This window comes from Acanthisitta chloris, unplaced genomic scaffold (genome assembly GCF_000695815.1).
Source record: "Acanthisitta chloris isolate BGI_N310 unplaced genomic scaffold, ASM69581v1 scaffold2566, whole genome shotgun sequence".
Taxonomy (NCBI): Eukaryota; Metazoa; Chordata; class Aves; order Passeriformes; family Acanthisittidae; genus Acanthisitta; species Acanthisitta chloris.
This window is the reverse complement of record NW_008676291.1, coordinates 36,277-49,343: the sequence shown is the minus strand read 5'-3', so window position 1 is coordinate 49,343 and position 13,067 is coordinate 36,277. Positions and strand designations below refer to the sequence as shown.

General features: G+C 38.8%; 1 protein-coding gene across 1 annotated transcript in view; it reads left to right on the top strand.

The window, feature by feature from the left end:
• GADL1 (glutamate decarboxylase-like 1) overlaps positions 1-13,067 on the top strand; it is a gene marked incomplete at its 5' end in the record, with an annotated part of 64,424 nt that overhangs the window by 17,613 nt on the left and 33,744 nt on the right. The window contains 3 exons of the mRNA XM_009076062.1: positions 2,652-2,851; positions 7,109-7,160; positions 10,113-10,202. Coding sequence (XP_009074310.1) covers positions 2,652-2,851; positions 7,109-7,160; positions 10,113-10,202 — 342 coding nt within the window. The remainder of the gene's footprint in view (positions 1-2,651; positions 2,852-7,108; positions 7,161-10,112; positions 10,203-13,067) is intronic.

The following is a 13,067-nucleotide window of genomic DNA, read 5'->3' as shown; positions in this document are numbered from 1 at the left end:
AGGATTTCTTCAGTATGTTGCATGATTAGTAAGATAAGCAGATGGGAAAGGATCATCAAGCCAGCATGTCTTGTCAGCTTCAGGTGTACCAGGCGAGTAGGACAGTACCTGCTTTTATTTATTTTTTTCAATGAAATATGTTCTCAGGAATTTGAGCTCGCTCAGAGCTAATTGAACTCTTTGTTCTTGTTGCATTTTCACTCTAGAGCATTTGTTTTTAAACTATGAAACTCTGCAGCTGTACTGTGATCTTAAGTGAACTTCTCAATCTTTCTGTAGTATTACCAACTGAGTTTAGGTTTCTTGTGGCAAACAAAGGTTATTATTTCTCAGATGACAGGCATGAAGGGAACTAATGTTCTGTGATGTCCTCTGCTGTGCAGCTGCATTGCATTCTGATAAGGCAGAAGATAGTCTCATGTTGATCAACCTCTGCTATACACTCACTGCAGAAACACTATGCAAAATTTTAAGTCAGCAAGAGATAAAGCAATGAACTTAAATTTGTGGATGTTGCTGCCTCTTTTATTTTTTGTTTTAAGACTATGACTAATAAACTTGGTTTTCCCCTGAAAATCAAGGTATGGAGATCTAAATGAGTATGGCACAATGGCTTGACAGAATGACTTCTGTTCCTGTTGTGCAGCAGCTAGCCAGAGAACACAAAGCTGTAAAAAACCTGTGAAGTATGGATGCTTCAGCATTTGACTGTTCTTTGGTTTTCTAAGGTCACTTTCTTGCCTTTCTTTTTCTGAGAAAATTGGAAAGTAGTTGTGAGAATCTTACATACTGCAAAGCATTGGCTTTCCAGCTATGGCTACTCAGTGCTGCAGCAGCACATTATCACTCTGATGACTGCAGAGGGAGAGCAGAAGCTGCTCCTCCTTTTTCCCCCAAGCTGTCAGAAAAACTCTCTGCTCAAGGCTAAATGTGATGGTACTGTGCCCAAAGAGTTCAGACCCAGTTTGTTGTACTTTTAACAAAACAGCAGTATTGCAGTGGGATTGTCAAACCCCTGCAGAAGCTGTGGAGAAACCTTTGGTGACGTTCTCCTTTTGTGCTCTACAAATAGGTGTGTAGGTGGGTTTTTTTGTTTTGCTTTTAGGATGCAGTGCACTTTTAGGATGGAGGGAATTGAAAAGTATAGGAGAGAGGCAGAGTTATTCTGTGTATGCCAGTGAATTAATTATCTTTTGGGGTTGTTTTTTGTCTTGACCTTTTTTTTTTTCTGCATTTTATTGCCAGTTCCAAAGTTATTAGTAGTGTATTATAATGTAGATCAAGAATGGTATCTCTGTTATGGGAATATGACACTTTGATTAAGAGTGATGTCAGGTGCTGCCTGCCATTTCAAATTCTAACTTGCAGCAGATGCAGAGAAAAGGATGAAATGTGAAATGCTTTCTCAGTTGGTTCAATTTGAAGAATGAAGTTGAATTGGGAAATGAGTTTTGTTTTTCTGTTTAGCAACTTCTGTCATGCTGTCCACTTCTGTTCCTTGTCTGTTCTGCATGGAAGACCTCTGGTTTAACTGTCACTTAAATACAAGTTTGCAGATGTAGGTAGCCATGCTTTTAAACTCATGTGAATTTCTATTATAGTGTTTTCTTATAGACTGTGGCTTGTTTTTCTTAACCCACTTTTAATATCCCTGACAAATCTACAACCTTTTCTGTCTCCTGGCCTCCTTGTAGGGCCACTCTCTGCTTTTGTAACCTGCTTTCTGCCAGCCCTTCTGTCTACTTAGTAGCATTACAGAGTATTTTGATATTTCACTCTTCAGCCAATGGCCAGTCCTATGCCTCTTCTCTTCCTCTGCACTTTTAAACCTCTAACAGCCTCTGTGCTTTCTGTTTTCCAGCCTGTTCTTTGCTGGAACTTGCCACATTACTCATTAATCTTTGTCTGCTTTCTGCTGCTCATCTCTGCCCAGGCAGCCTCTCAGAGGTTGAGCCTGGAGATTGCTGAAAACCCCATAAATTTTATTAACAAACCATGGTTATGGTATGTGAAAGTATCTTGTCTTGGGTTTATTTTAAAATATTAAATTTTTCTGAACTGTGAAAATTGGGGTTGTAGTAATCTTCTTGTGGTGTTTCTGCTCAAACAGTCAGATAGCCTATGCTAAATCCACAGTGACTATTTTCTGGTAAGGGCTAAACATTTATTTCTTGGGGCTATAATCTTCCCTACCTGCAACTAATCAAAGAAGGAATAGATTGAGCCATTTGTGAACATGTAGGAAGTTCTTCAGGGGCCATTCTTTCAATCTAAACACTGAAGCAGTGGACATAGGTGTCTCCTTCTCCCTCTTTCCCACCCGTATGTGTCTTTGGGCAACCGTTTCTATGGTACCGCTCCCATGATTTCTTGAGATCCAAGTCAAAATTCCTCTTCAACCTGCCACTCAACAGTGACATCATGAAGAAAATGATAATAATAAAAATATTTCCTTGTTGTTAGTGCTGACTTCACTGGGTTCAGGTCCATCCATGGCTCTTAAACCACACGATAGGCTTTGGATAGTTTCCCGCACATCCAGATCTGTTTTAATGAGCAGTTGGTATAGACAGGAAAAAAAAATGCTTTAGCTTGTGAAGAGGTTTGAAAATGCTTTTTAGCAATCTATATCTCTGTTGTGTTTCTAACAGGGCATCCTGAAGAAATGTTACTCTGCTGAGGCTGCATACCTGTTCCAGCAGGACAAGTTCTATGATGTCAGCTATGACACCGGTGACAAGTCCATTCAGTGCAGCAGACGTCCGGATGCATTCAAATTCTGGCTGATGTGGAAAGCATTAGGAACAACAGGGCTTGAGGAGAGAGTAAACAGGGCACTGGCATTGGCTAGGTACCAGCTTACAATTTTAAAAATGTCTGCTCTGTTTAATTGGATGAAATGTTGACACTTCTGATGTTTCATTTCTTGGAACAGACCACACTGTTGCTTTTTTCCCCCCTTCTCCTTTCACTAGTGTATAATAGGAGGAACTCATAGCCATAATAATTAATGTTATTACATTTGCTACAATATTTAATAGTAAACATTGCTTTTAGCAATAAGCATAGATACTGGTTGAAATTAGACTATCAATCTCTATTGTTGAACATTTATGTTATCTGAACCAGACATAGGACAGATTTGCCAATACACCTTCTAATTCAACTGTGTGTTCTGGTGTCAATGTAAAAGCAGCCCTATACACCAGGATCTGAGCTGTATCTAGCAAGACATGAATCAGCCTTTCTCCTGTTCGCTTTGTTCTGTATTGATTGGGGAAATGCGGAAAGCCGATGGCTGATACAGGGAAATTTGTATGAGGACACTGTTAATGTTAGGATGTAGTAGAGGGGTAGGAGGCATACTGTTCTGACATAATACTTGGTTTTTCTCCAGAAGTTTGCTGAAGTTCTTAAGGCTTATAGTATGTTCTGTTAAGGACTGAAACACCTTCTTCTTGTAATCTTCCTCATGCATGTCCTCTTCAATGTCACTAAGTTTTTGGTCTTGCAGAACTTAAGTGTATTCAGCAAAATACTTGCTAGAAGATGTTTATAAAATAATGATGTCGTCTTGGTTTTTAAGAAGAAAATTCCATACTTGGGTTGTTTTCACTTCTCATAGTAGAAATAATTTTGAAATAAGATAATGGCCCATTAAAAAGGGTTCACTTTAAGTATCATGTTTGTTCAGAATTTATACAAGATGAACCACAACGAAAACTTCACCATACTAGCTACACACTGCCAAATGTCAAATAATTGATATTGACATTTTATTTTTTACATGAACTACCAAGTTGAAAAGAATTGAATGTTTACTCCAGTGGAAATTAAATGAATAGCCTCAGTCTAATGAAGGTACTTAAAGAATAGGTAAAAATACCCCTGAATGAAACCCAGAGTGGATTTGAAAGGAATAAAAAGAAGTAAAACCAGAAAAGCCCAAATGAGCTGTGACTTTTTTCTCTGTTTTACTTCTTTAAAGCTGCTTATTGTTTGACTGGTTATGTGTTTCTGAATATCTTCTGGTTAAATTGCACCTTGTTTTTTTTCTAAAGCATTGTACTGTTCTTTGTACAGAGTAAGTAATTCATTCCACTATCACTAGGAGAATTCAGCCTTATCAAGGTCACTGGCCAAGGTTGTTTGACTGACTGTGTAGTGATTAATGACCTTTCTGGGATCGATATTTCTGTTTAATGTTAGGATTCAGTTGGTAACACTTCTAAGGAGTGACTGACTTGTCTCCTGGTTTTTGGTTGTCTTTTTGTTGGTTTGTTTGTTTTTTTCCCTTTAAGAAGAAATTTAATTTTTTTGTGAGGAAATAGATTCTTTACAGTAGTGACATTGCTATCTTGAGTTTGCATGGACTTGAGTAGTGTGCCAGGTTTCCTAACTACTCAACAGCTGTGCAGCTTTTCTCCTGATTTCTTGCAGTAGTTGTTACTTCAGTGTTGCAAAGGTGGCATTTCAGTGTTCCTGAACACAGACTTGGATTAATTCTGGAACTAGTCCATTGACTACAGAAGCTAAGAGCAAGATTGCTTTTTGGTTTTTTTTCCTGTAGCCAAGCAGAGCTGCAATAGCTTTAGGGTAATTAGAGCCATGTATTTCTGGTGCAGCAGGTTTTCCTTATTGGCTATTCCATTAATTTCTTCTTGTTCTGGAGATGAATCATGCTTTCAGGGTATTAAATATCCCAGGAACATAGTGATGCTATTTGGAAAGGCTTACCTTTAAAATACCTAGAGTAGAGCATCCAGCTGATTGCTTCAGGATTATTTTTCTTCCCCCCTGCATTTATTTTTGATGCAGGGATGTTGTTTTATGAAGTACACCTGAAAAAAAATAGAAGAAAACTGCTTTTAGGATACAACTATAACCACCTCTGCATTTTATGCTTCAGCTTCTTTGCAGTTTTTCTGCCTGTTTACTCTTCTGACACCCACTCTTAGCAGACATATGTCTACTTTCACTGCAGATCTCCACCCCTCATTTTCTGCAAGGCTTAATCATAGCAAATGCCACTGTGTACTTCAGTCCTCACTAAGACTCAAGCCCTTCTGACATTCTACAGCTGTGACACAATAATAAAACTCCACTGTCAACTGTGGAAAGATGCACAGAGTAAATTGCTTCACTGCCATCAAATGATCCTGGCAAGATAAATCATGGGCAATGGATTTTCTAATGGCTGCCTTCTTAGGCTATTGGCAGTGTAGTTAAGAATGTGATTAACAGTGTTGTGAACTTGACTGACATCAGATAGCCTATGTCAGATGATGGCATAAAAAAAAGGCACTCGTGGCAAGAGGGAAAGGTATTAAGCATTGTGAAATAGCTCTAACAATTCAAGACCTAAAAAAAGAAATAAATCATGCATAGGTCTCTTTTTCATGATTTATTACAGAAAAAATAAATTGAGAGCCACTCACTTTGAGTAGCTTGCTGATGTTGCTGAATATTGGTTTTATGGCACAGACAAGTGCCATCTGATAAACAGGACAAAAGTACTGAGCTTGTTTTACCTAACACAATTGCCCTACAGAAACAGGTTCCCCCCAATATGCTCATGTGATATATACCCTGCTGCTTATCATCATGCCTCCCTTTCAGGCTCTAAACAGTCGTGTGGGCATTAATAGCCAGATAGCAAACAAATGCACACAGTAGGATCTAAATGGTCATGGCAGAAAAGACCCAGAACCTTGACTTGTTACAGTGAGAGAAAACATCTCAACAGTGCACAGCACAACTCTTAGAGCTGTGTATTGTGGGAACTGGCACTGCACCACAGTGATCGTTTTGCAGGGATGTGTGCTAAGAGGTAATGAGTCACAGGCACAGTACTTGTTAATGATAAACAGCATGACAATTCCCTATGTGCTGTTTTGAAAAATATATGCCATTTGGGTATTGTTTATTGCTTCTTCCCTAGCCAACCTGCTTCTGCAGCACGTCTGCTGAATAGTAGGCACTGCAGATACCACTGTGCTAGAGGTGTCCCTGTGGGGGCAAGTTTCAGGCATGTGGATAGGACGAAGGGAGATTATTTTGACAATATTCTTCCTCAAGTAGTGGATAAAAGAGTTACTTGTGTGATGACCAGTAATGCAGCTGCAGGCAGGAAAATGCTAAATACTAAATGTAACAGAACCACAGATTTGTGGACAATCAGTAGTTTAACTATGTCAGTTTTATTACTGTTAGGCAGCAAAATCTTCATGTAGAAGACTAAAATTCCATTGAAATGGAAGAGTTGTGTGAATTTGAGGTGAATTCTTCAGAGTTTTTCTTTGGAAGGCTTTGAGGTGAGGAGAATAAAGAGAAGTCCGGGCTATGTCAAAATGTTCTCTTTGCTTCAGAATTTTTGTGTGATGTGTGCTATGGCAAAGTTGAGGTCATGTTTTAAAAAATTTCTATAAATTGAAGCTGTTTGTATCCAAAGTTTTGATTCAAACCCATCTACCCACTGAAGGCTTCTGGGGTTTTCCTGCTTGACAGGTGAAAGAGAAGAGAAATACTCATTTCAATACATTGTTAGCACAGGATGTCCAGGGCTTGTTGTGTATAAGCAGTAGCTCACTGCACTGTTGTGTGCAGTGTGGAACAAGGGCTGTCCTGGGAAAACTGCTGAGCTTGGAGTATAGTATGTGCAAAGTTTTAAATTCTGGGCTAAACTAAGGTTCCAGTGACAGTAGTAATGCAAGAGGTGTCAGGGTGACTATGAAATAATATGGCAGCACAGTATCAGCACTTGAGAACAAGAGATGGAGGGATTCATTCGTAAAGAGCAACATCAATGGAAATTTGCATTGGGAAAGTTCACAACCTGATGCAAATAGGATCAATTTGTGCCATGTGGCTTCACTGAAAATCTGTGCCTGAGGACAGAATTTGGCTTCTCCTCAGTGTTCTTTGGCTGGCTGTAGCGTTCATTTGTGTCTTCCAGGAAGTGATAGCTATTGCATTTTCACAGCAGGTACAAATGAGGTTTAACTCTGTGGTTTCTTTAGGATGAAAATAAATGTTCAAGACCTTTTTTGTTGTTATTTGTTTGTACTGTTTTGTTCTATGCTTTAAAACTCTTCATTTTTAATTACAGATATTTAGTGGAGGAGATTAAAAAAAGAGAAGGATTCCGGCTTCTTTTGGAGGTAAGTGGAAATGGAACTGAACTGTTGTTGTTATTGATGTCTATTGTTTCCTTTTGTTCTTTAGTCAATTACCAATTTGTATTTAAAGCTTATAATTTAATAAGGTATGTCTGAACACATATAATGTGCTCTGTATTCCCTACCATCACTTTACTGATTTCCCTAGCTTCTGGCCCTGTATTGCCTCAGGGGGTATAGATGGAGCACTTTCCTGTGAAAGTGAAGAGGCTGGCTGCAAAAAAGCAGTGATTGCCAGACTTACGGATAAAGACTGTGTGCTGGTTGGAAATATGTTTTGATCCTAAAAATGGAATTTTTATCATTAAAGTCCATATTTTTTTCCTTAATTCTGTTTCTACTCCTATTTTCCTGAAAACTACCCAAAAGTTGTGTGTTTCACTCATCTTTACTAAACCTGTCAGTTTATTACCTGTTTGGTTAACTTGCTTGGTGTGAGTGAAGGGGATCGAGTTAAAGTGCTGTTTTTCCACCTGTCCTCAGCTCTTTGGTTAATAAAGCTAATATCTGGGGATGTTGCAAAGACCTGTCATTTTAGAGAAACTTTTTGCATTGTTGAAAGTGTACTTGTATGAAAGACAGCATCGAGAGAAAGAGAGCACGTGTAGGAGGGTGGGAAATGGGTAAATGCTGCTGCGAGCATTTCAGGTTAGGCTAGATGAAATACAGTATTTTATACTATTCATACAATATAAACTTTTCCCTTTAACTTTTAAAACTGCCAATTTGAAAGCGCATACTGGGAAACTTTACTGTGACCGTAGGATTTTAGGCCAGCAGCACATGATGGGGTTAGTAAAGTGGCAAGTCTGTTAAAAGCTGTCCATTTTTTGTTGTTGTAGGGCTTAGCAGAAAGTCCAGATCTGTTGCAGATGTGAGAGCAGAGGCTGCTGTTTAGTTCGTGCAGGAATGGGACACCTGGATTAAAAGTGGGATTGGAGGGAGTGCTATAGTATGGACTATGAGAAGCAAGCTGAGCAAGGATTAAGAAAAAGTTTTCAGGTGTGCAGGGGGACAAGCAATGAGAATTCAAAGACAGAGTGCTGGGAGGCAGCTAGGCCCAGTTATATGAGCCCTTCCTGAAAGAAGATTGGGTTTCAGACAAAAAGCTCAGGAAGATGATCCTCCGGTACACGCAGTGAGGAAAAACCTGTATGAGCACTGCTCTGTGGCCTGGAAATGCCACTTGTGCTTGAGTCATCTTGAACTCTTCTGTGGTGTAATTGCTTACCTGCTTGGAAAAGAGCTATGACAAGATAACCAGAAATAGTGTGAAGCATGGCTGGGGATAGTTTTCTAGGATGAATAGTATTTTCAGTGGGGGATGATGTATTTGATGTGTGAAAGGAAACTGAGATAATCAAGAAGGCATTAAAGGCAATGGCAATATGGTAATATATGCCATCTGTCTACTCCTGCCATCTGATTTTAAATAGTTTTAAAATAAACCCTGTAACAGCAAGCTAGTGCCTGTGCTATGAGGAAGCCTCTGCTTTTCAGAATCTATGTGTACTCAATGCATGCTCTTTGGGGAAAGAAATGTGACTTTAAGAGCTGAGCTTTATCCCATTCAGTGGCAGCACGGGGCAGGGTTGCCTGCTGACAATGATATTCTTCTTGATGATTAAATTGTATTTAATGCATTCTTTGAAGTGAAGCGGAAAATGATATGAGCAGCTCTCAGTGCCCTTTCATTAAAGAACATGTCTCAGTTGGTGGGCTCTCCTCATTCAGGAGACTGCCTGGGACTATAATAACAGCTGCATTCACAGTGGGGCAGAGATGGTGTGACTCAGCGACCAAGCTCCCTTTTAACTTTTCTTTTTTCTTTTGACTGGCTCTAATGAGGATGGCATGTGGGAGAGGAGGAGGGTGTGTGAGTTCATAATCCAGATTATCATAATCCATATCATAGTTTAGACCCCAATTGAATACAATGTTTCAAATACTGTAGGTCAAGATTGACTGAGTGGTTTTATGGGTTACGTTGGATGGGATTAGAAGGCATATCTAGTCCTCAAGCTATTGCTCTCTATACAGGCTAAAATAACCCTCAAAAACCCCATTCCAAATTACCAGGAAATGTATAGAGACCCTGGACTGGTCTGTAGGGAACCTTTTCTCAATCATGTATGATACAGAAATCTCATAAGCAAAAAATCACATATTTTGTCATGCAGGGTGAACAGTCACTTTAGTTGGGAGCCTTGCAGCTCTCTGCTGAATTTAAAGGCAAAATTTTTCTGGAGGGAAGGAGAGATGTGGAGTCTGTTTTTGCTAAAAAAGCCTTCTTAGCTATTGGACAAGACCCATCCAGGATGTGGCATATACTCTGAAAGGGGACCTGAGATTCTTAAAAAATGTGAAAATTGAGGAAGTCTGCATTAACTCCAGCACTATATAGTGTGCTCCATGGAAAAAAAGAGATTGGCATTGTTCAGCAGAAAAATGACTAGGTGTGCAAGTGTTAAATTGTGACAAAAATTGAGTTTGTGTAAAAGACATCATAGGAAATTTCCATTAATAAAACCCCAAAACACTAGAAAGAAAATGTATTCCTTCAAGTTGCTTCAAATTTGAATTCTGTCTTACAGAATTACCTCTCTATGCCTCTCTCACACTTTTCCTAAACAAAGGGTTTTTTTAGTGAGCAAAACAGTTAAATATGGATGTCAGAAGAAGAAATGAAAAAGGAACCCAAACAGGTTTCCTTTTTCTGGCAGCAGGAAGAATAATGGATGATATGAAAATTATTTCTAGTTTCAAAAAAGGGGAAAAAATGTGAGTTGGAGAAGGAAGTTTAAATGAAAAGGGTATAAACCCAAAGTTTTCACATCCCTGCAGAAATAAAGCAGAACTCTTTTACAAGCTACAGTATGTATTCCTTTCACATTTGTTACATCCTATAAGCAATCACTTGTTTTCTTTTTTCAGCCAGAGTATGCGAATGTCTGCTTCTGGTACATTCCACCAAGCTTAAGAAAAATGGAGGATGGACCTGAATTTTGGCAGAAGCTGCACCAGGTGAGTATCACGCGCACAATGTTACTTGAGGCTTACTGATTTAGCTTACTGTGTGCCAGAAAAGAATGTGAAATAGCCCTTGGCTTTGATAACCATTATAACCTATTGGTAGAATGAGGATTTAATCCTTAAATAGATGTTGATAGGATTTGAGTTTTTTCTCTGTTTAGACAAAGCTAATTTTTTTTCTTAATGTAAGAGAGGCAGGCATTTACAGGTATTAAGCTTACTGTCAAAGCTGTTAGAGGCTGGCAGAACTGAGAAAAGATGAGCAGTGGTGTCTGTATCTCTTGTCTAGACAAACTATTCATTACCTGTTTCATATACTTGACACTGTCCTTGGAACTTGGCTTGCATTACCTATGATAATCTATGATAATGCAAGCAAGGAATTGCTTAAGAATACATTTCTGATGTTAAACATAAACGATGACAGGAATACAATGGGAAAATACACTGGGAAAAACTTAATTGATGAGTGTTTTGGTAACTCATTGCCATCCTGATAGAAAATCATGAACATCTTGAAAAAAAGCAGCAGTAAAATTTTGAAGTTACTCGTGGGGAATTATTAGTTAAGACTTAATTAAGAAGCCACAAGATATTGTGGTAATACGTTTTACTGCATAACATATTCTGTGAGGAATTGAATTTGTTTCATTATTTGCTCATCTCTGGAGCAGCTTTGCTGTTCTGTGCTTATATTCTCCTAGCATTTACAACTAGAAATTCAAACTAGAACATAGATGTGTATACCATATGCATGCTTGCATATGTTATGAATAGTATATATGCATGTTATATATACACTATATACACATGCATACTTCCTATACCATCCACTCTCATTTCAGCAGTTTTTATAGGAATTGCTTGCAATTTATGCTGGAGACTGGTGTCTTCAGGGAGAGGTTTTCCTTAACTCTGTCTGTACTGTTTTGGAAAGTATACTCGTGCAGTACAAAGCCATGCATAGCCACAGTGTGGATGTAAGGGCTTTGTATTTGTATGCTTTGTGAAAGCATGTGAAACCATCAGCTTTCATATAGTGCTCCTCTTCCTCTCGTTTGTCTATGAGAGGGTATGTAGGAGATACATCTCCTGTGTATGTGTGTGTATATATATATATATATAAACATACACATACATGCACACACAGAGAGATGTGTAACAGTTGCTCTACCCATGTAGGAGTGCAGATTTGGAAAAGAGCAATGGGAAGACATAGAAGAAATAAGTGCAACTGTGACTCTTTGAGATATCTATATATATAGAGATGCTACAGAAGGGACTGAGGAGGGAAGGGATGAAGCACAACAAATGGCTTTGGGCAGGTATATTTGAGTGGCTTATTGAGTGTAGCTTACTAGTTCTTTGCTCTGTTGCTCTTTGGTGCTTCCAGTCAAGGTAGGGAATAGATGCCTGGCTTTATTTTATGTACTAATATTGATAGACTGATGCTGGAAATGCAGATTTCCTAGCCAGTGTTTTGTGGGAGAGAACTTGGAGGGAAAGAAGCTGGTGTGCAATGTCTCCTAATAATTCACTGCGGCGGATATCAATTGCTCTTTTATTGGACAGGGTGACATTTTCCTGATTCTTGTATCTCCTCTCATGAAAGACTAAGAAATTCCAAATCCAAAAACATAACCTATTTCACTTTTCCTCACAAAAGCCTGAAAAAAACATCTACCACAAACCAGACCAAAACTCCCTAGCAAAGCAGGGCACTGTATGACACAAATTTCTCTCCCAGAGGAAGCAACAAATGATGATTGTTAGTTGCGTTATTTTAGACACTGCTGGGAAGTAGTTTGACATTACAGAAGTGAGCCTGTTTCACAACTAAAACATGTTATTTCACCTCCCTGATTCTCTACAGGGATAGGTCTAGGGTTACTTTGCATTTAGGATGCTGAGGGCCAGTTTGGGGCACAACATGATTCAGTGAGTAGATGAGATGACACCACTGGGCTGTGAAAAATAGGACTGACTTGACTTTTCCAGCTAACATCAATTTGGTCTAACATTGCTGATGCAAACAGCATAGCCACTATATTACATTAATCAATACAAATATATTGCTGACAAGAAGGAATGCATCCTGATCAGCAAGGTATAAATGATAAGAGGATTAAGGCTGGAGAGGTTGCTACATAATGCCATTGATGAACAGATGGGGATACGACAGTTTCTTGACTCCAAACACTTCCTGAATATTCCCATCATTTCACTAAAATGAGCATTAAAATGTTTTCATTCACAATTTGGCTTTTCACACCACATTTTAACGTTACAGTTATTGTGTTTATCCAGAAATCAGTCTTCTTTTTGTTGACCTGCATATCTGACAATAATTAAGGAAACATACATCTCAAAAATCCCTAGAGGAAGTAATCGATTTTATTCAACTGCTTGTTCAGCAGTGTTGTTCAGAATAACATCTGAGTCTTCTAAGGTTAGTTATATGAGTTTTAGTGATGGTGAAAGTTGATAAGCAAATTCCTCTGATCTCAAGTCCTCACCTTTGTGAAGACTTTGCATTGTCCTATGCAAAATAACCCTGAAGGTTTTCTATGGTACTGGGTCTTCTCCAGTTTCCATGGCCCACTTTATGTGGAAATGTGTTAGGACTGACTGGATTGCAGCGTGGTACCTGATTCTGATCTCAGTCTTCTTTCTGTCCTACATAAAATGTGTCTCTCAGATGCTTGCTTTTGTTTAGTTTAAATTCTGGAGCCTTGAACTTAGGTGTAAAATTTATGCTCTTCTCTAGTAGTGGGGGAAGTAAAGAACAGCATAAATGGTGTGTTACTCCATTACCCAGTGAAACTGGGAATTCTGTGCACATCCACAGTCTGACAC